At 39.6% G+C, this 23,214-nt stretch overlaps 1 protein-coding gene across 1 annotated transcript in view; it reads left to right on the top strand.

The window, feature by feature from the left end:
* Positions 1-23,214, top strand: part of LOC134793353 (glutamate receptor-interacting protein 1) — a 516,543-nt gene that overhangs the window by 141,621 nt on the left and 351,708 nt on the right. The window contains exon 2 of the mRNA XM_063764910.1: positions 21,514-21,662. Coding sequence (XP_063620980.1) covers positions 21,560-21,662 — 103 coding nt within the window. The 5' untranslated portion in view covers positions 21,514-21,559. The remainder of the gene's footprint in view (positions 1-21,513; positions 21,663-23,214) is intronic.

Consider the following 23,214-nt stretch of genomic DNA (forward strand, 5'->3'; position numbering starts at 1 on the left):
ATAATAGATAATAGGTAACTTTTGAGATAATAGGAGGGAAGTAAATTTTGCTGGATTTTAGGAAGTCAAAAAGATTATTGATATTTCAATATGACGTTTCAGTCGGCAGCATTACTGCAGCAGCATTTATTTTTTTTACAGACACACGGCCTGATTCGAAGTTTAAAGGGGCCCACTGATTACCAATCCGCCGCCTCCGCCGGACGATATCGGCCTGTCAGTTAAAAACAAAATTTGACAGCTCCGAACAACTGAAAGGCTGATATCGTCCGGCGGACTGGTAATCTGTGGGCCCCTTAAATAAATAAATAAAATAAATAAATATTGGGGACATCTTACACAGATCAACCTAGCCCCAAACTAAGCAAAGCTTGTACTATGGGTGCTAGACGACGATATACATACTTATATAGATAAATACATACTTATATACATAGAAAACACCCATGACTCAGGAACAAATATTAGTGTTCATCACACAAATAAATGCCCTTACTGGGATTCGAACCTAGGACCATCGGCTTCGCAGGCAGGGTCACTACCCACTAGGCCAGACCGGTCGTCAAAAAGTCGTCGTCTTAAGATACTTAGGTACGTCAAAAATTTGCTAACGATACGATATGGGTCGGATATGTAGTGACGTTTTTGAAGAGTGATAAAATTGTCAAAAGTGACGTTTTCAGTACGGCTACAACCAGTTTTGACATTGACATTCATGTCTACGTAAATTACTTTCTATACATGTCGCTTGCACTGCTATGCGAGTACGAGCGAGATGCATAGAAAGTAAGTTAATTAGACGTGACTGAATATGTCAATGTCAAAACTGGTGGTAGAGGTACTGGCCGACAGTTATAGTGCGTCCGTTTTGCTAAGATCAAGTACGCCACAGTAAAATGTATGGCGAACTTGATCTTAGAAATCGGACAGGCTATACTTTCGCATGTAAAATATGAAAATGCATTAAGCAGGCACTGCAGCTCTAGTATCGACGTAGAGGATGAGATCCGGATACTCGATACTGCTTGTAAATCAGGCAGCTCAAGACGTTTCGACAGCATAGTTTCCTGATCGCAGATCACTTACCTGACTAGTAGAGATAGACCGAAGTGCACAGTGAGCCAAAAATAAGTTGGCAAAAGTTTTTTAGGAATATTTTTCTTATTTTATGTTGGGATAACAATAATATGGATTTTTTTATTCGAAATAAAAATATTGAATTGAATAAAGACGTTGGGATAAGTGGGACTGAGCTGGACATGTCTGCCGAATGAATGATGACAGATGGGCCAAAATAGCCACTAGCTGGCATCCTCAGAGTAGTCGTGGCAGAGGCAGACCGAGAAAGAGATGGCGGGATGACTTGAATGCGTTTCAGGGGGATTGGCGGGATCTTGCTCAGCACAGGGAGGATTGGAAAGGGAAAGGGAGAGGGGAGGCCTTCTCCCAGCAGTGGGACACACAAATAGGTAAAAAAAAACCTTTAGCATTGATACAATACTCCAACGCAAACGTTTGTTAAAAATATCAACAATATGCCTCGGTAAGAAAAATGGTCATTGGTCAACGTACTTATTTTTGGGCCACTTTTATACGATCTGTTCTCAAGAATTGCTGCATATGATAGCCATTCCTATTTTGCATTTAGGAACTAGTGTTAATTTTTCATTGAGGAACTATTGTTCTTTAGTGGTACTTGAGTAGGACCTACACTGTACACAGACTTATTTCTTATTTCAGTTACGTCTACGTTTTACGACTTGAATTGAATTACATTATTTGCTGCATAGATTTTTGTAAACGGCACCTCCTCAGTAGTGTAGGTATACCACAATGTCATGATCTGTTGGACAATTAAGGTGACAGTCCATTTCCAACCGCAGCTGCACTACTGTCAATTTTACTATGGAAATTGACAGTAACAGCGACGCGTTCAGTACCAGTAGTGCAGCTGCGGTCAGAAATGGAATGTTACCCTTAGGGACGATTGAACTGTCATTTACATCTGCGATAAAAACAATTCCAGCTAGCATTTTCCAGTATGTGTGATGATTGTGCATTTTAGTAAACTATAATGCGTTGTCTGTTGAACCTAATCCCTGATCCCAACTATCGGATTCGAACATCCGTAGCGTAAGAGATCGCCTTGTTTTGAATTTAGAAGTATCGTGTTCCACCCATGTTCTATGTCAACCGTGAGCTGTTCAAATATAGCCTTTAATTCCTTGGGATAAGGTTCTTGTCAGTTTATTATAATGGGTGTTCAGTTGTCTAAATAAATAGGTAGACGAAACTTCAAACGGGACTACTTATATGTGTATTATGCAAGTGATTATCGATTAATAGTTGATTGTTAGTGGATCAATCGATTTGTTTATACTTAATTCAAACATGGCGTGACCACTTGAAAGTTTACCTTTTCGTAAAAGTTCGATACTTTAGTTTTTAAAGTTCAGTGATGTAATATATATTTTGACGACCGGTCTGGCCTGTGGGTAGTGACCCTGCCTGTGAAGCCGATGGTCCTGGGTTCGAATCCCAGTAAGGGCATTTATTTGTGTGATGACACAGATATTTGTTTCTGAGTCATGATTGTTTTCTATGTATTTAAGTATTTATATATTATATATATCGTTGTCTGAGTACCCTCAACACAAGCCTTCTTGAGCTTACTGGGGGACTTGGTCAATCTATGTAAGAATGTCCTATAATATTTATTTATTTATTATTTATATATGTCGGACCCTAACACCAGAAAGACGTATTGCAGCGTTATAGTTCATTATTTTAGACGCCTGTATAAAATCCATTAGCAATGTTGAGCTACGTATTATTTGGTTGTAACAAAATAAATAAAGTTGTGTAGAGAGTAACTCCGTCTATTGGCGCATTGTTGAAATAAAGTTGCGTAGAGAGTAACGCCATCTATTGGCGTGTTGTTGAACTGAGATGACAGGTTTAAGGCTTTCGAACGTCGAGAGGTTTCTCTCGAGTGAGCGTAGGCACGAGTTGGCGTTTTTGTCGGTATGTTGGTAGACTGGTCGAGCAGGTTTGCCAACTTGACTGAGGCGGGAGCGGAGAGGCTCCGCCGCTGGTAGTTCTTCTTGATCGGACCGCGCTAGAGATCGGATGTACTCGTTAGCCAACCTCGTGCCTAACTCGCCGCGTTCCTGAAGGCTTATACCTGAAGGATTATTCTGATAGCTTATAGAATCCCGCGTTCTTTAACCATTTAGCTAAGTGTTTTATTTCAAGTGTTATTTTGATTATTATGTTTCATTAGAAGCTTACTTTTGTGAAATAAAGAAATGATGTGTTATGTGTTGTTTTAACTTGTTTTGAAAAGATTTATCCCTCTGAGTTAGTTGCCGGTCCCATATAGGGCTAAATCTTCTCAGGTCAGATATGTAGGGTTGAAGCCGGCCTAGTTTGACTTGAATAAAGATTTAAACGGTTTCTTTTTACTTTCATATCGCCCTTGAGTTAAAAATAGCAATTAGTTCTTTTAAACATTTAGTACTGAAGTATAGTAGGCACTAGTATGGTTAACGAGTCCTAATGTTTATTTCATGCACTGGTAGCAATGGTAGCATACTGGTTTAGCTGTGAAGTAATACATTATCGTACTACCCCCACGCGCCCACCGCCTTTGAGACCATCGGTACTCGACATATATAAGTATAGAATATTTCCTTTGACCACCTGATTAGCCTAAGTCGGTAGTGTAGCTAGTAAACTCGATGGTCCTGGGTTCAAATCCCGGCAAGGGCATTTATTCGTGTGATGAGCAGAGCACGGATATTTGTTCCTGAGTCATGGGTCACCATGGGTGTTTTCTCTGTATTTAAGTTTTTATAAATAGTTATTTATTTTATATATTGTTATCTAAATACCCACAACACAAGCCTTATTGAGCTTATGTGGGGCTTAATGTCCTATAATATTTATTTTCTGTACTTGCCAGACTCGCGCTTAACCGGTTTCTTATTTTTAATTTAATTTCTAGAGTAAAATATGATCACTGCATTCTGGCATGGATCCAAACGAGCAAAGTTTATTTCATTATTAGTCAGTATGTCTTAAAGTAAAACTTACATCTCTACTTTTAGTTCATGCCACACCAATTACAACAAGTTTTGTATATGTTGTACCCTTTTTAAAACCCGTACAAATTTAAACCTTAACACATGTTAACTCGGTCCATAATAGCTCAAACGGGATTTCAATTCTCTTTTTTCTGGCAACACTTATCCTCGATACAGTCCAAAGAAAGGTCAACCGCAATTAAACAAAGCAAGCAATAAAGCACTTTGTGCTATTTTTAACAAGGTTCAAGATCAAATGACAAGAATACGTGACGAGGGGCGAAACTGATTGCGGCCACACAAAAGGTGATTCAGGACTTTCGTGTGCTGTTATTACTATCGCTGCTTAGTTTAGGCGAAAAGGCGTACCGCGAACATCGAAAATGGAAATATCGAATTCGTTATCTACCTCTCTGTCGGTCGAACGTGCAACGTGCAAGAGTGAAAGGGAGGCAAATTCCTGACGAAATTTCGATTTTCGATGTTTGCGGCAGGCCCTTAAGTATACGGACGAATTTTGATTGTTCATTATCTCCGAAGCAGAACCTGAATTCCATACTTGAAGTCGCACTTGACACATGGAGGCGCGCGCGACAACGCAAGTCAGGCTAAGAGGTCTGAAGTTGCAATCGGGATAAAACGCAAATACAAGCGAGATAGAAAGATAGCGAGCGAGACAAATAGAAAAAATATCTCTACTGGTTTTCTAATAAACCGCGGGCCTGGCGCAAACTTCTCCTGACAAGTTTAAATCGGGATAACAATTTTTTTACGTGTTTGTGTGACTGCAGTTCCTCAACCCACCAACGGGGCGGCAGCTGACGTCCACGAGGGTTCATTACACATCCCCTTTAACCACTTTACTAGTTTTAACTCGGGATGCTATTGGTCATGGAAATCTGTTGCTAGTCCGCGGTCTATATAATGGTGCTCCCACAATCAAATGGCTGTTATAAAATGTTATATAACATTGTGTGACAGGAACAACATGATAGTATTGATAGTGTTTTATTATGCTGTCCTTGCACCACAAGAAATCGACTCGCGATCGATCGATTAGCAATTGGAAGGAAGCGTTTGGAGAGCTGCCAATTATGCGCTTGCAGAAAAGTGTCCGTTAAAAGGATTAGTAAAGCCCTACAAACACATTTAGACGGCTTGTTATTATTTCTGACTTGGCAGAGGTTAATACTAATTAAGAGTCAAACGAAGGCGCAGCGTGGGTAGACCACCCACAAGGTGGACTGACGACCTGGTAAAGGTCGCGGGAGTCCGCTGGATGCGGGTGGCGCAAGATCGGTCATTGTGGCACTCTTTGGGGGAGGCCTATGTCCAGCAGTGGACGTCTGGCTAATATGGTGATGATGATGAAGATTCAAACGAACCCGCCGCCAAAATGCTAAACTTAAGGATGACTCACGTTAAACCGGGCCGGCGCTTACTTTTCTATGACATGACAGGCAATCACGTGATGCTTTTCATAGAAAACGATGCGCCGGAAGCTCCGGCCCGGACACGGCCCGGTCTAACGTCAGATACCTCGCGATGCAAGCAAACCGTCCGTTCCGTCGCAAGTTTCGCGCGGCGCGCCATATCGGTTCTCCCCTTCTAATTTCCTGGCTCTATACCCCCTCTTAATATCTCCAATGTAATTAAGCTGACACTTTCGCTCAGAAAGTAAACAGTTCCACAGTTCAAAAGTCATTCTCAGTTTACAGATCACTCACGCAAATGAAAGAGACGACCCAATTAAAAAGTCTTGACTAAAATCCTCAAATGACAATTAAATCCGACGTTTTCCGACATTACTCGGGTTAGCCACTAGCCAGCTCATTATAGCTGGGTTAAAATAATGTAAAAGTTAACGGAAGTTTTAATGCACGTCGGGAGTAACAAAGTTTAGTTTTGGGAAACAGTATTTTGACTACGCTTTTTTGGTGCCGTCTGCTATTAAAGTTTGGCAATCATCGTAGCAATGAACCTTCGACACAGCAGCTCTGAAAAGTTACCGTGAGCTTTTTTGGAACCATAAACCACCGATGAATATCGATGAAAACAAGAAGAACTTCTTCCTCCGACTCTTTTACCGTGCATCTTCCCTTGTATTATTTGTGGTTGTGTTCCTTTCCCTAGTTCTAATTTTATTCTAAATTTTCATTATTATAACATAATTTTCATTACGCAAAAAACGGCAAATAAATCACGTTGTTGTATGGGAGCCCCACTTAAATATTTATATTTTTTGTTTTTAGTATTTGTTTTTATAGCGGCAACAAAAATTCATCATCTGTGAAAACTGTCTAGTTATCACGGTTCATGGGATACTGGTGACAGACGGGACAGTGGAGTCTTAGTAATAGGGTCCCGTTTTTAGGGTTCCGTACCCAAAGGGTAAAACGGGACCCTATTACTAAGACTTCGCTGTCCGTCCGTCCGTCCGTCCGTCTGTCACCAGGCTGTATCTCACGAACCGTGATAGCTAGACAGTTGAAATTTTCACAGATGATGTATTTCTGTTGCCGCTATAACAACAAATACTAAAAACAGAATAAAATAAAGATTTAAATGGGGCTCCCATACAACAAACGTGATTTTTGACCAAAGTTAAGCAACGTCGGGAGTGGTCAGTACTTGGATGGGTGACCGTTTTTTTTTTGCTTTTTTTTAGTTTTTTTTTTTGCATTATGGTACGGAACCCTTCGTGCGCGAGTCCGACTCGCACTTGCCCGGTTTTTACCCTTTGGGTACGGAACCCTAAAAGAGACAGAGTACTGTTTAAAATAACAGCACCGTGCCCCAAGCTACAAAAGTACGTCCAAGATTAATGTCCTGTTTCTTGGTGCTGCAAGTTTGACAGTTGTTAAGGTTTTAAGCAGAAATTAAGAACTGTGTCTGTATTTATGTGGAGATAGCGAAAAGTTTCGCAAAGCTCAGTCTTCAGTTCTTTTAGTCTGGCCGAATGAATAAGTAAGTCGATTCGCAGTTCAGCTGGGTGGAGTGAGAAAAAGTTTTAGTTTAAAATGGTACTTACACGATATATCGAGGTGGGTAAAGTATTCTTCAAAAGATTTTGACCATTGTGCGTGGTAGCCAAAAAATTATGGGTACCAACCTCAGTTGTGCTTTATACCGGGTGTGGCCTGTAACATGAGCAAATAATTAAAACATAGATTGTACTCTTCAAACGGTGACACTTTTGTTAAACAACTTTAAAAAAATATGAAGTATTTAGACTCCCTATTTTCATACAAAATAAATATTATCTTCAATGGACGCCATCGCCACGCCATATCATTGTGATTGACGTTGCTTGTCACGCCATAAACATATTATAACAAAATTCGCAATAATGCGTCTTAGAATAAACTTTAAAGTGTATTAAAAATCAAACCACAAGTTATTTTTAAAAGTTGCTGAACAAATGTAGGTTAGTATGAGGAGTACAGCCTACAGTTTAATTTTTTGCTCGTATTACAGGGCACACCCGGTATAACAGAGCAGAATAAAAGTTCTCAAAATAAATGCTAAAAGATGACAAAAAATTGGGTCGAGGTCCCTATCATACACAGCTCGCTTCTGGATTTCTTGGGGTGTCATTCAAATTTTCAATGAAACTCATCTATACATTGATGCAAGAGAGGGCACAGAGCAGAGATCATGCATGTATGCTGTAACAAATATACAATTTATCTCTTGTTTTTCGAGCCAACAATTGAAGCGAAGTTTTTAGAGCCGCCATACACGGACTGCTCGAGCAGTAACCCAGTGATCAACATACACGGACTGCTTTTGCAGCTTGACCGCATGATGAAATTTCACCTCGCAGCCAACCGCCCGAAGCAGTTGCAACTGCTTGAGCGGTTCGTGTATTGCGAATGACGATTTTGTATTGAAACAGATCACCCAACGGCGACCGCTTGAAGCTGTTGGCACTGACTGCTCAAAGCAGTCCGTGTATGGCGGCCCTTACATTCGACTTTTCACGGCTGGCTAGGGGCACGTCCCGGCATTTCGATGATTTAACCCTAACCCCATCAGAGGATTGTTTGTTATGCAATAATTGAAGCAAATTTGTTCTAATTTAAATGAAATTAGGCAAACGTGTAGTTGATGGGCATAAATTCGGCGAATGCGAGTTCTTAGTTCGGGGCGAACTACTAGTTATTTGTTATTTTATGGGTTGTACTGTTTTGTTGGTGACCATCAGGCTTACAATTTACCTACATCCTTAACTGACGTGTTAAGTTAATATGTCTTTTCAACACATATTCCCATCCTATCCTACTTCTATCTTAAAGGCACTCTGGTGTTGGTGGTGGTAAGCAATTATTTCGCGTCGTATTTACTTACCGGTGATTCGTCTCATCCTTTGTCGTTCGTCCTCGTGTGTCCTCGTTCGTCCTACTTATATCATAATTCATAAAATAAAAATTGTTTGAAACATTCCCTACTAACTCCTCAGAAATAAACGCTTTTAACTCCCGACAAAAGCTACATTTGTTCAAAAATCGAATCTAACCCAAGTGTACTATTTGAAATAGTTTCCCGGCAATAACTTATCCATTATCAGCTTTATGGCCCGGTAATAAAACGGTTTCTTCCACGGCTTTGATAAATCATAGTGGCGCGGTTTCGAACGTTTTTATCGATGTTTCTCCACCGTTTAAGTTTATGTTCGTCTTTGTTCCCTGTTCGGGCACTGGAAAAAGGTTTTTAAAGGGAGTGTTTAACTGTTTAAGCCTAATTTTACTCTGAAAGATGAATATATTGATCATACTCATCATCATCATCATATCCAACGGACCAACGTAGACGGTTAGAAGTGGTTAAGGTAGACCCCACGGGTAGCACGATATCACTCATATCTTAATCTGACACGCTCAACAACACAAAAATCCCCTCTTGGGCTCCCATACCATAGAGAGAGATAGAAAGTGCAGTAGCTTCATTAATAGAGAGAGAGAGATAAAAAGTGCAGTATCTTCATAAAAACACTTGATAAACTTGTTCTTGTATTTATTTTAGTAGTAACTAGCATAAACTAAAAACAAGTGAGTCTAAAGCGTAAAATTATTTAAAAGTAAGTAGCGTCTAGTCATGAGATAAATAAGAGAGAGAGAGCTGTCAAAGTAACAGCTATAGATAACATTGCCCTGATTACCTTCGTTCCAAATTCAAATTTGTGACTCCGCGCCCCGGCACAGATCTCCGAACCTCCCGTAGCCTTCAGCTTATTGTGCCCCGTCATCGTACAGGTTTCATGTCGAATAGGCCTGATGACAAATTTTGAAATCCCTTTTATTATTGTCGGTACACTTGTATTGGTTCCGTAAAACACAATATTTCAGCTATACTCATAAGATTTAACATAAATAATTGCATTTTATTATAGCTAGTTTAAAACTCGCGCGAAAACGCCTCGCACGACATTTGTGACGTCACTATTTAGTAGGTGGTAGGGTGGTAGACATTGTTTACATACTTACAGTTACGAATTTCCCTTAAATCCGAATGATATTGTTATTTCAGCACCATATATTACGATTAGGGATGATAAATACATTACAAAAATTTATCACAATAACTCATTTTAGACAAAAACTCTCACACGGTTGCAATTTAAGATGAATTATTTAGATACAAGTAAATTTTGAGTGAAAATCACCGAGCGCCGGTTTTACTTTTTAATTTTTCATTTTTTCTAGTTACGACAGCCAACATGGCAATGATAGTTCCATTCAGCCAAATAATTAAAAAAGTTTGTTTGTGAAATATCGTATTATTTAGCATTTTATTTAGATAATAACAAATAGATAATCTCCTTTATATCGTGTAATAATATTTTTTGGACGTAATAAATGTTTAGTGGCGAAATAACATTTTTTTTGCACCTTCGAACTCTTTGGTGAGAACGTATGGATTTCGGTCAATGAGGTTGTCTATGTTGCTCTAAGAAATATGTTATAGATTGATGACGTCACTGTTTGGAACGCTTCTGATTGGCGTTTCAGTAATAATGGCCGATTGGAGAATTTTGCAGTTTTATTTTATTGAATATATTAATAATCCTTCAGTTTATACTGAGATTGGGCCATTTTTTAGAATCATATTAACATATATGTTTCTTTGAAACCATTATTTCCGTGATTCTTTGCTACTTGCAACAGGCCTATTCCTTCACCATCCAGGCAATCCGGCTGTGGCACGATCTTCCTCTCTCTATTAGACAGGCCCAGAACAAATTCTCTTTCAAGCGCATGTTGCGCAAGCATCTGTCTGACCAGGTTCATAAGTCGTCCTCATGATGTTTACAGTGGGTATATATATGTATATATATTTTTATATATGTGTATATATTTACGTATGTATATTTATTTATTTATGTATAATATTACTTATGATGTATATATGACACCGTAAGATTGTGAACCCGTTAGTTTACAATTTAACGTAGGTTAGGTTAGGTTAGTTTGTAATCTCCCTACCGTCAGTTTATAATTTAACTAGCGAGATTATAAACTGACGAGTGTTTACAATTTTACGGTGACATATATAATGTCATATATTATAGTTTAGTGTTTTTTTTTTCTTTCCAAATTTACTGTAACAGTATTCTGAGCCTGCACCAACTAGATCTTTCGGTTTAGCCCATGGTTGACTGGTAGAGAATGCCTTCAGGCATTAAGTCCGCCATTTGTACTCTTCATTTATTGTGCAATAAAGTTTAAATAAATAAATAAATAAATAAACATTATACTCAAGACATTTCCGTCAGTAGAAAAGAGCGGCAAATTTAAAAAATGTAGGCGCGAAGAGTTATCGTCCCATCTAGAATTTGAATTTCGCGCCTTTATCTACTGACAAACTTGTTTGACCGTCTATATTATAGGAGTGCGTTCATAAACGTCACTCTGCTACAGATAGAGCAAGAGATTGATCGAAAACTTTATCGATAACATCAATATCGACTGTGTCGCATCCCTTGCATTTGCCTGGTGCATTACATTGGAAACTATTTCCCTTGTTATTGGCAAAGTTGAACCGTTCAGTCTTAACTTACAACTTTCGTATACATTTAAACGTTACAGTTTTGCACTAGGATTGTTTGTTAATTTGTTTTCTAGTTTAGTATTCGTTGAATGCTTCGGATTGTTATCGTTGTATGTGAAATTACTACAGCCTGGCAAAAAAAGTAGAAATTAAAAAAAAACAACACTGTAGTGTCGTCCCTTTCAAATCAATTTATATAAGAGAACGGGACGACACTACAGTGTTGCCACTTTTTAATTTCTACTCTTTTTTGCCAAGCTGTACGTGTAATGTTACAAATTAGGAAATTTTAGGAAATATTGGTGTACATGAAAGAGAACATGTCCGAAACTATTACGTAATTTCTCAACGAAATTTTTTTGTTTTCTTTGTGACGTAAAGTTATTAAAATTAGACTTATTTAATATAACATTGATTAGTATTGACGACTTTATAGAAGTCTATTCTTTTATTAGGTATTCTGAAACTATTTTTAGGTTTCCGTACCCAACGGGTAAAAACGCCTACACCCCCCCCTCCCCAGTCTTAGTAAAGTGGACTAAGACTCCAATGTCCGTCTGTCTCCAGGCTTTATCTCATGAATAGCTGGATGGTTGAAATTTTCACAGATGAGAAATTTTCACTGTATTTCTGTTGCCGCAATAACAGCAAATACTAAAAACAGAATAAAATAAATATTTAAGTGGGGCTCCCATACAACAAACGTGATTTATTTTTCCGTTTTTGCGTAATAGTACGGAACCCTTCGTGTGCAGGTCCGACTCGCACCTGGCCGGTTTTATTGAAACACAAATAATTATGTAGTTAAATAAATCTAATTTTCGTTACCTACACAAACTGCATAAAATTGTAGAGAGTTGAACCTTTCAGATAATTTATAAAAGAGAACTCTATGGGTCCTAGCCTTCTTGACGCTCAATAGTATAACAATGATTCTGATAGAGAAACAAAATACAAAAAACCGCCCAAGTGCGAGTCGGACTCGCGCACGTAGGGTTCCGTACCATTACGCAAAAAACGACAAATAATCACGTTTGTTGTATGGGAGCCCCACTTAAATATTTATTCTGTTTTTAGTATTTGTTGTTATAGCGGCAACAGAAATACATCATGTGTGAAAATTTCAACTGCCTAGCTAGACACGGTTCATGACATACAGCCTGGTGACAGACAGACGGACGGACGGACAGACGGACAGCGGAGTCTTAGTAATAGGGTCCCGTTTTTACCCTTTGGGTACGGAACCCTAAAAAGGGTAAAAATCCAGCATTAAATTTTATACATTATCGCGTTAAAGGCCTTAACCCTCGATTCAATTATGTAAAAAAATGAAAATCAGCCTCTTTCCTTTTTAAAACCTTTCGACTAGCACTTAATCAACATTATACAATGGCCGAATAACTCCCCCCTTTTTCACTCGCCTATTTTCTATCACAGTTATCCTAACCGGACGCCGCGCCGCTCCGGTGTGTGAGCGAGACAGCTATGCACTAGTACAGGCTGTTTTAATTACCGGCCATAATTTGCGAGATGAATATGTGACGTTCCACGGGGAAAGATACCTTATAGCGGTTGGCAAGCGGTGCTACGTGTAACGTGACGTAAGTAATCGCCGACCGTTATAAGATTCCTTTTCCCGTGGAACGTCACATACAGGTCATACTAAAGCCCCCGATTCACACTCCTACCTTGTAGTCCGCCTCGTAGTCCGCCTCGTTGGGTAGGATTGTGTATGGGGGTTGCGGACTACGAGCCGTCCTACAAATGGCTAAACGGTAGGACGGCTCGTAGTCCGCAACCCCCATACACAATCCTACCCAACGAGGCGGACTACGAGGCGGACTACAAGGTAGGAGTGTGAATGGGGGGCTTAAGCGACTTCTGCTATGGGACTAACTCCGAAATCACGAAAAAAATTGGCTGTTTTGTGATTTTGGCTCGCCAAATTGATGTTTTCTCTGGGAGTGCCAGGTTTTTTCGCGATTTCGGGGTCAGTCCCATAGTAAAAGTTGCTCAATCGGACTTATATATTCACAAATTTTATATTAAAGGAAAAAAAAATGGAAAAATTAACGCTTCCAGGACTTGACCCCGCAACCTCCGCTATCCTTGCGTTTGCTCGAAGTTCTAACCAATTGAGCTAATACGGAAGCCTACCTACCAGAACCTCTTGAATCTTTGCATTCCTTCCCTGTGCCTTTGGGGTGGCGTATAAAATTTGGAATATCGCTCGCAGACATGTCTGCTTGTTTAAAAATTGGTCTAGGTATATATTCACATCGCAAAATATTGCCGGTAATTAAAAACTCAATCTGTATAGCGTTGTCCCGCTCGCACCAACGTGAAGACCGCCATTAATTTCTTAACCGCGCAACGGTAAGTAACGAAGGGTGACGTTAAGCAAATTTCGTGGTTATTTGTTATTTGGGGACAATGGGACCTTGTGCTGTCTCTTTTACTCTTTAAGAGCGGTAGGTATGCGTGAAAGGGAGGGTGTTATCGAAGATTAGAGTGGAAAGGGTGTCTAAGGCGAAACAATCAGCGGTTAGAGGTTATTCTCAAATCTTACTCAAGCTAACCCTATTTCACCAATGTGACAGGTCCGACAACTGTCGACATCACTGTGACTGACGTCACAGGCCTCCATAGGCTACGGTAACCGCTTACCATCAGACGGGCGGTGTGGTTGTTTGACACCAACATGTTAATAAAAAAAAACTCCACTATATCGCCAGTTAATAAGTATTTATTTTGCGAAGCTAATGACAATTGTCACAAGAAATACGACAATTGTCACGAAATTCCGACAGAACTCATTTGCTGTCAAGAATTACTGAAAGTTCTTTGAAATCTTGTGACAATTGTCATCATTTGACATAAACATCGCAAGAGAAATACCTGTTTTTTGCCAATACAATAAAGTTTTTTTAAATAATACAATGATGGTGACAAACAGGAATACGGCCCGCCCGATGGTAAGCGATAACCGTAGCCCATGGATGCCTGTGACGTCAGAAACTATGAGACTTGTCGAATTGTCGCACCTGTCACGTTGGTGAAATAGGGGCGATCATCCACTATAAAGGTACCGTTCGAATTCCGACTGCAATAGTTAATACTGCAGTACCTATTGCGGCGCGACATTACTGCCGGCTGCATTACTGCGCGGGTTACACAAAACCTTATCAAATTACTACACACTGAAAATTTCAAGAATCACTCTATAGATAGGTCAAAACCGCTTGGAAATCCGTTCAGTCGTTTTTAGGGTTCCGTACCCAAAGGGTAAAACGGGACCCTATTACTAAGACTTCGCTGTCCGTCCGTCCGTCCGTCCGTCTGTCACCAGGCTGTATCTCACGAACCGTGATAGCTAGACAGTTGAAATTTTCACAGATGATGTATTTCTGTTGCCGCTATAACAACAAATACTAAAAACAGAATAAATAAAGATTTAAATGGGGCTCCCATACAACAAACGTGATTTTTGACCAAAGTTAAGCAACGTCGGGAGTGGTCAGTACTTGGATGGGTGACCGTTTTTTTTTTGCTTTTTTTTTTCGTTTTTTTTTTGCATTATGGTACGGAACCCTTCGTGCGCGAGTCCGACTCGCACTTGCCCGGTTTTTTGAGTTTATCGCGAACATACATACAGACAGACGCGGCAGGGACTTTGTTTTATAAGGTGTAGTGATAATTATTTAAAAAAAATCCACCTTTTCAGTCAAGCCACGCAAATAAAAATACATAGCTAATATACACAGGTACTACACTAGGTAATACACTAGGTATATAGTAATTTAAATTTTATTTTTCTTAATTACTCGTAATGCATGTTAATTATAAGATGTAATAATGTTTTGAAAAGATGTGTCCCGCCGAGTTTGTTGCCGGTCCCATATTGGGATACCCTCCTCCAATTGAGGGGGGATTTAAATCTTCTCGGGGCAGAGGTGTACGGTTGGAGCCGGTAAAGGTTTATTTGACGTTCATAAGCGCATTGTAATATGCCTACTTGAATAAACTATTTTTTATCCTTTATCCTTTACTGAATTAATGATATTCAAAATCCGGAATATTTACGAACAATATATTATTTTATAAAATTTATAACAACCCAATTCCCAATAGAGCTTATTGCTCCTTTGACAATTTCCAAATAAATTCAGTAATTGCTAATAGTTTGAATTTGAACAGTGAACGTGTCCGGTAGTCCGGTAATATTGCCAAAGGTAATGTAATTTTGTCTCGAAAATATTGGGTTTACCCAATTAATTGTAAAACTCATTATCTCCGTGAAAATTTCGTGTTCAATTGAAAATAATTTTAATTTTACGAGATAAGTACATGTTTGTTTTTCTCCTTCCAAAGCAAACTTAGTTTATTGAGAACTCGTTATAAAATTTACGTAGGTACCTAACTACCTATATACTATAATAAGATCACAATTTGAAAAATTAAGGTGTTTTCGGGTAATGGAAATGGAGTGGAAAAACAGTAGGTAGACCAGTTAAAAAAAATAAAAATTTTACTTGCATACCTCTCGAATCTCTATAATACTCGGTTAACTGTTGATTTCATAATCATAACATTTATAAACGTCACACGCTGGCCCATCTTAGTGGTATGATGGCCCATCGTGTAGAGGAGCCATTAGCCATATCCTAGAATATACCACGCATATACATATATGCATATATGGATACATCGGTTCGTGGTAAATTCTGCGTAACAGAAATCCGACCTAATTAAATACTTGTTTGTTTCATTTCATTATTATTCTGAGAAACGCTTTTACCTGAATATTTTCATTTTGTAAGCTAAAAATATGTATGATTATTTTATTGTTTTGTGAATATAATATGTCTGGGATACAGACCGTATTTATTAAATTAAAATTTCTTTAAGACAACATATGGTCCATAAAGTTATTTATTGCTTACCTATCATTTATGTTAGTAATAACAGTAGAATATTTAATAATTTATAAACAAAAGTGATTTTGTCCGCCCATTGCCCATAACAGAGGACAGTCTAGCTTATTATAGTCATTAGATTTGTAGCTGGCCCCGAACTAGGACTAGCCTCCTTTGTCTATTGTTAAGTATAATAACTCAACGCAAAAACTGCACTAATGCGCAAAAGTGTGTTCTGCTTAGCTAGTAAGATTTATAACAAATTGCCTGTCCCATTCAGAATGTTACCCATAAATCAGTTTAAGCACAAACTACTGACATTTTTAATTGATAATTGTTTTTACACTATTTCTGAATTTTTGCTGTATAATTTTAATGGTTCTGATTTGATATGACTTTAATATTAATAATGACTAGGTATATATATATATAGATATGTAAATTTATTTCGCATGTTAGTATGTAAGGAAATAATTCAAGTTTTTGTACGCCATCAGGCAGGGTATAGTGCTACAAGTATTTATTTACCGCCACTGTAATCAGTTTGACATATACTCACAAATAAAAACACTTTGACTTTGACTTTGACTTCAATGCATCGCGCATCTTGTAGAGTCTGTTCGGAAAAACAACAGACTTTCCGAACAGACTCTAAACTAGAGATGCAACGGATAGTTGTTTGGCCGGATACCGGATACAAGATATTCGGCCTGTCCATCGGCCGAATATTCGGTATCCGGCCGCCGGAAATTAGGCCGGCGGAACTATACCTACATTTCGGTTTTTCAGGTGCACCTGCATAATGGTTTTGACCTGTTTCGTAGTGAACGTTCGCGCGGACTATTTCTAGGTTCGAAATGAGTGCGCGTGTAAGTAAGTGGAAAGTTTAAATTGTTTTAAAATAATAAACGAGTACGATTATAACTGTGACTGTTTCTTATTCCAATTTTGTTTACTCCGAAGTCAAGCAATGTTACTATCCGGTATCCGGCCGGATAGTAGGCCACTATCCGGTATCCGGCCGGATGTTAAAATAATGGCCGGATAGGCTGATACCGGATATTAATCGAATATCCGGTGCATCTCTACTCTAAACGCTTCAAAACAGGGTATCTGTGTAGTCTGTGAGACGGCATTATTTACGGCTCGTTCCCCTCGCTCGTAACTAAAATTAAAATGATTAGGCATCATCAAATACCTACCGGCGGACATTAACGGCTTATGTTAACGACCGGTGCTTTCTGTACCCCTACCACGAGTTTACATCACAGCTCCTTAACTTGTGAGCTGTAGACCTCGATTTCGTTGCGGGATTCGTGGTACAGTCTCCTTCAAATAGATTAGAGCGGATCTATATCTGAATCCCTAAAGCCTTTTCTCCTATCTTTGCATTCCCTAATATTGTTTGTCATAATGATCAGTTGTCCTAACACTAAAAACCCTAATTTTGTTTTCCCTAATTATTGATTACTTATCCTAATGTTATTAAGCATATTTTCTTTTTTGAGAGGGTCGCAGATCTAACCCTAACCTAACCCACTTTTGTGGCACCAAGTGCTAAAACCTAACCATTTTTCGGAACCTTACATTATGGAAAATAATCGTTATGACAATTGATCGTTAGGGCATGTGGCCATTAGGACAAACCAGTTAGGGCAAGTGACTTTAGGACATACGTTGTTAGGGATTCAGAATGACACCCGATTACAGCTGCTAACGTGCTCAAAAATATATAAACATGCTTTAATGTCTTCATAACAGTTCAGATATTTGTGAACACCTTGGCCGCTCGGATGTATCTGATGGAGACTGTACAAGGAAGCTGTACAGAGGATATCAAGATTTGGGCCTTCACTGGCAGTCCTCGCAGCAGTCGCAGTTCTCACTTATATGAGCGAGATACACAGCGAGTGAGTTTCAACAGATGTTAGCAACTACGGATGTAAACTCATGGTAACGGTACCGCTGAATTTAGCGCTTTGCGCTGGGTGTTATTCAATTACGAACCGTTTTGGAATGTTTGCAGAATGTTCAAGTTATTTTAATGGCTGCTTATGTTTTTACCTTTTATGCCGAATGTGGTTTTAGTGATACATTAAACGGATACTACAGAAGTGCATAATTATTTTCCATCATATTTCTCGTATATTTACTGTGTTTCTCGTGTTTTTATTTCTATGTACAATAAAGTATATACATACATACATATTTTCACGGAAACGTACGAGCGTGTCTTGCTATTTCAGTCAGTCTCGGTACAAAAAGTACTGTGGTTGACTGAAGTAGCATGACAAATACGAACGTTTCCGAGAAAATACGATGGAAAAATTTGCACTACATCTTTATTAGCTTGTATGTGAATTGAGCACGATTTTACATTGAATTTATTCGCATGCGTTGCAGCATCCAATTTACCGTGAATATTTTTTTCTCAAATTTGGGATTTTTATGCTATTTCTACTCAGAATCTACTTTCGTCCTTCGAACCTAATAGAAGAAAAAAAAGTGTCTCACCATACATTTTTCGTTCGTTCCAGTTTTGAGACATACAAGAAATAAAACATCACAATAAGACACGAAATGTATTGCAATTCTCATTAAATTTAAACGTCTCAAAACAGCAGACGCTTCAAAAGCGTTCTTTTTCAGTCGCATCTCATTTAGGCTTATTTTGAACGCGTCGACAATTTGTACTTCAAAGAAACCATTATTTTTCACCGCCGACGCCAAAGGGTGGAGTTTAGGAATGAACTTTATAATTGGAACTTGAAATTTGAATTATTACATGGCTTGCGGCGTCGCTTATATTAAGTTTCCACGCTCATGTCAAATCGGTTTCTTTAAGACAGAAGGAAACTTCAATGTCATAAAGTTTCGAGGAAAATATTCGAAGACATTTTTAACATTGTTTTGTGACAAATTGGACTGTAATTTTCATTTCTTACGTAGATATATACTGTGACATCCTTTGTGATACTTTGTTGAATAAATTCATGACATTTTATAGCAAAAAACTTCAGTGTTGTTAGGTTAAGGGAGAAGGGTAGGTACAGTCAAATAATTTAATTTCTGACCCATTTTGTACCTTGTCACAGTGATGATAGTAGGGCCTCTTGCGACTTTCGCCGAGAGTCTCGGCAAAAAACCGACCCAATCGGAATACACACTCGTCGAGAGCCTCTCGCCGAGAGTCTCGGCACCGCTCCAATCGTAGCAGCGTGAGACGAGACGGAAAGGGAGCAGCGTGTACACATTCGTTCTCGGCCTGTCTCGGGGTCTCTCTACGAGTGTGTACAGCCCGCATACGAGCGAGGAGCGAGACAAGAAGGAGCAGTTTGTACCTCGACCTGTCTCGAGGTGTGTACAGCCGGCATAAAGTTTTGACTTTTTTTTAGAAGCTACTAATAACAGGGGTTTTTTGTATTGGTTTTGTTTTAGCGATCGCTCTCAGACGCTGATATTGTTGGTAACATTAAGACATTGTGAGGCAAGGCATTGTTTACGGGCGCATTATGCCCCGTGAGCCGTGGCGTGTGCAAGCACTGATTGGCGCAGGCTAATAACTAGAGATGCAACGGATAGTTGTTTGGCCGGATACCGGATACCGGATGTTCGGCCTAACCATCGGCCAAATATTGGGTATCCGGCCGCCGAATATTCGGTCGGCGGAACTATACCTACATTTCGGTTTTTTAGGTGCGCATTGTGCATAACAGAAAAAGTAAGGGCAAATCGCCTAGCGTGGTACGGGCATGTGATGCGGAGGGATGAAAGTCATGTGACGAGAAAGGTATTACGAATGAATGTGGAGGAAAAGGTGGATGGACTGTGTAAGAGATGATATGAAACGAACGCAAGTGAATGATGAAATGACGGGCGACAGAGAGGTGTGGAAGAGAAAGACATGCTGCGCCGACCCCAAGTGAATGGGGCAAGGGCAAGAGAATGATGAGGTGCGCATTGTGCAGGTTTTGAGGTGAACGTTGGCGCGGACTCATGTCTAGGTTTGAAATGAGTACGCGTGCAAGTGAGTGGATGTTTAAATGGTTTTGAAATAATAAACGAGTACGATATAACCGTGACTGTTTCTTAAATCCAATTTGTTTACTCGGAAATCAAGCAAAGTTACTATCCGGTATCCGGCCGGATAGTAGTACACTATCCTATAACCCGCCGGATATTTAAATAAGGGTCATATAGGCCGGATACCGGATAGTAACCGAATATCCGGTGCATCTCTACTAAGAACTAGGTACTGCTAATTAAACTGTACGTAGTTTCTGTGTGAATCTATTCGCTACATGCACGACTGTCACGCAACCTAGCATCCTCAAATGTAGGGGAAAACTTCAATTCACTACATCTTATAAAACAAGTCCAAGACTCAAAAACTACTGAACGGATATTCATACGATTTTTACCTACCTGTCAAAAGAGTTACCTATCAATATATTGATTCTTGAGAGAGGCTAATTAGGTGTATAAACTTGCAAAGGTTTTATTTCAATCTACAATTTACCACTACGTACCTACTCGGAGATAAGCCCTGGGTTGTATTGTATTTTCCTCGCGCATAGAATCGGGATGGTATACTCTGTACGGATCAACGAAACCCCGTATATCGAGAGCATAAAGCTAAAGGTGCTTACGATTGTATACCTTTACCTACACATAACGCTTAACAACCAGGAGCGTTGCGTTATAAGTTTGCAATGGGACAGTCAGCAGCAATAGTTGCTAAGCGGGTGAGGTGTTCAAAATGATCTTGACGCGACTTTATTGTTAAGAGAATAAGAGCGCGTCAAGGTAATTTTGAACACCTCGCCCGATTAGCAACATCTGCTGCTGACTGTACCTACTAACAGTATTCTATCCTGTAATCTACTAATTACTTTATTATCGAAGAAAAATTCTTTTTAGGCAGGTAAGCGACCGAATACGAGCAGAAAAATACGCTAGTCTGAAACCGCCCTTACATCTAGGGCGATATACTATACGACTGAAAATAAATGAAATATAGACATGCTTTCGTGTTTTTTTTTCTATCGAGCATTTTTAGGGTTCCGTACCCAAAGGGTAATAACGGGACCCTATTACTAAGACTCCACTGTCCGTCTGTCTGTCTGTCAGCGGGCTGTATCTCATGAACCGTGATAGCTAGACACTCTAAAGTACTCTAGACAGTTGAAAATTTCACTGATAAAGTAGTTCTGTTGCCGCTATAACAACCAATACTAAAAACAGCATAAAATAAATACTTAAGTGGGGACTCCCATACAACAAACGTGATTTTTATGCCGTTTTGTGTACCTAATGATATGGCACCCCTTTGTGCGCGAGACCAACTCACACTTGGCCGGTTTTTTCCTGTCGTGAGCCATAGATTCTCTCTCATTGGTAGTTTTTATAATTTAGCTATGACCATATTTTTTTTCTTAATGCCCATTTTCTGCTTGTTCCAGATATGACCTTGTGTAGTGCAGTGTTCAGTGGCAGTGCGATGTCACCATGAAGTTGTGGAAGAGCCTTAAGATCTCCATCGGCAGCCGAGCTGACCCTAAGGCGTTTAGCCAGGATCTACCGCAGTGGGGGCAGGGGTATGAGCTTGACGGTAAGTTGGCCTATAGTTCTTCTTCTTCTTCTTTTTCTTGTTACGGGCTAAGGCTCCATAACCTATAGTTCTAGTTATAGCCTATAAATAGTTCTTCTTCTTCTTGTTCTTGTTAGGGGCTATATAAGGCTCCATAGCCTATGCATCACTGCGATCATCCCTGATCTATTGTGATCGCCACCTACTACAACTCTCGATCCAAACCTGCAACTTCGGTCTTTTTGATCTCGAGAGACTTTCACTCCCCCGGGCTTAATATATGTCTGCCCAGGATTAAGTCACGAGTGCGTATTAAGCAAGGACACTCTGTGAGGATGTGCAAGGGCGTCTCCTCTGCCTCCATACAGATTCTGCATGGAGGCAGAGGAGCTATAGTTACCACTATAGTCTGTTTCTCTACTGGTCGAAGTCATCAAACTGCTTCCCATTCCCTCCTCACTTAGTAATCCCGTCATTTGCAACTCCTATTTCATCTCTTGGATTAATTCTAGGTGAAAAATGACCTGTCTGTAACCCAGGTAGTGGTATGAGCTGGATGGTGAGTTATAATACCCTAAATACGGCTTTCTATGTATTAATGTACGTTATGCAGTTGTCATAATGCTAACTTGACATGCAGATTAAGCACTAAAACGGCCTGGCCACGACATTGCGCGTCTGGCTTCGGCTAAGGCGACAACCATAGGGTGGAGCGAGACACAGCGATCAGACCTTTCGTTCCCACCTATGGGAACCTACTGAGCCAGTCCAGGCCGAGGCGTCTGACACTTCCTTTTCTAAGACGGGTGATGACTGATCACGCGATTCTTAGAACACGAAGTGTCGGACACCTCGGCCCGGACCCGGACCGTTCTATCGTAAGCAATGCTTAAATCATGATTAAAGATCACGACTTAAAAAAAAACAAGGATCGAATCAGACAGAAACCGGTCCTTAAACTAACATTAGGTCCCTCAACTGAACCACTGATTAAGTAAGCTCCTATTACCCATTCAGTTTGACTACGGCCTAAATATGACATCTATAATAAAGGCAAAGTAATCATCGTTATCGGAAATACCCGCATTTTGTAGAATAAGAGCTAGCCCCAGAAAATGTATAGACCAGGATTTTTTTCTGTTGGAAAAAGGAATGCCAAAATATGTACGAGAATGGTCCCCAAGTTGACTCATTTATAAAGGGACGGTCCTATATTATAATATCATATAAATATTATAAGAATATGTAAATCACACTAAGCATAATAGCAGACGTGAAAACAGCAAGACCTAACCTAGACCTATGAATAACATTACATTACATTTATGCATAACATTAGACATCACCCCTGGCACTGGGGAACAAGTCTGGCAATGTTACATTCAAATTGAATACACTGATTTAAAACTACTCGAAACCCAGAAATCTAAAACTTGCACTCTTCAAATAGAATACATGCATTCTCATACTTTCACCGATAAACAGCTGTCAGCAGACGCCTGGATCCAGAACCCCTAGTGTACAGGACCATGGCCAACTTTGTATGGAGCCTGGACCCAACGCCAACAGAAAT

This window comes from Cydia splendana, chromosome 9 (genome assembly GCF_910591565.1).
Source record: "Cydia splendana chromosome 9, ilCydSple1.2, whole genome shotgun sequence".
In the NCBI taxonomy this organism is placed as follows: domain Eukaryota; kingdom Metazoa; phylum Arthropoda; class Insecta; order Lepidoptera; family Tortricidae; genus Cydia; species Cydia splendana.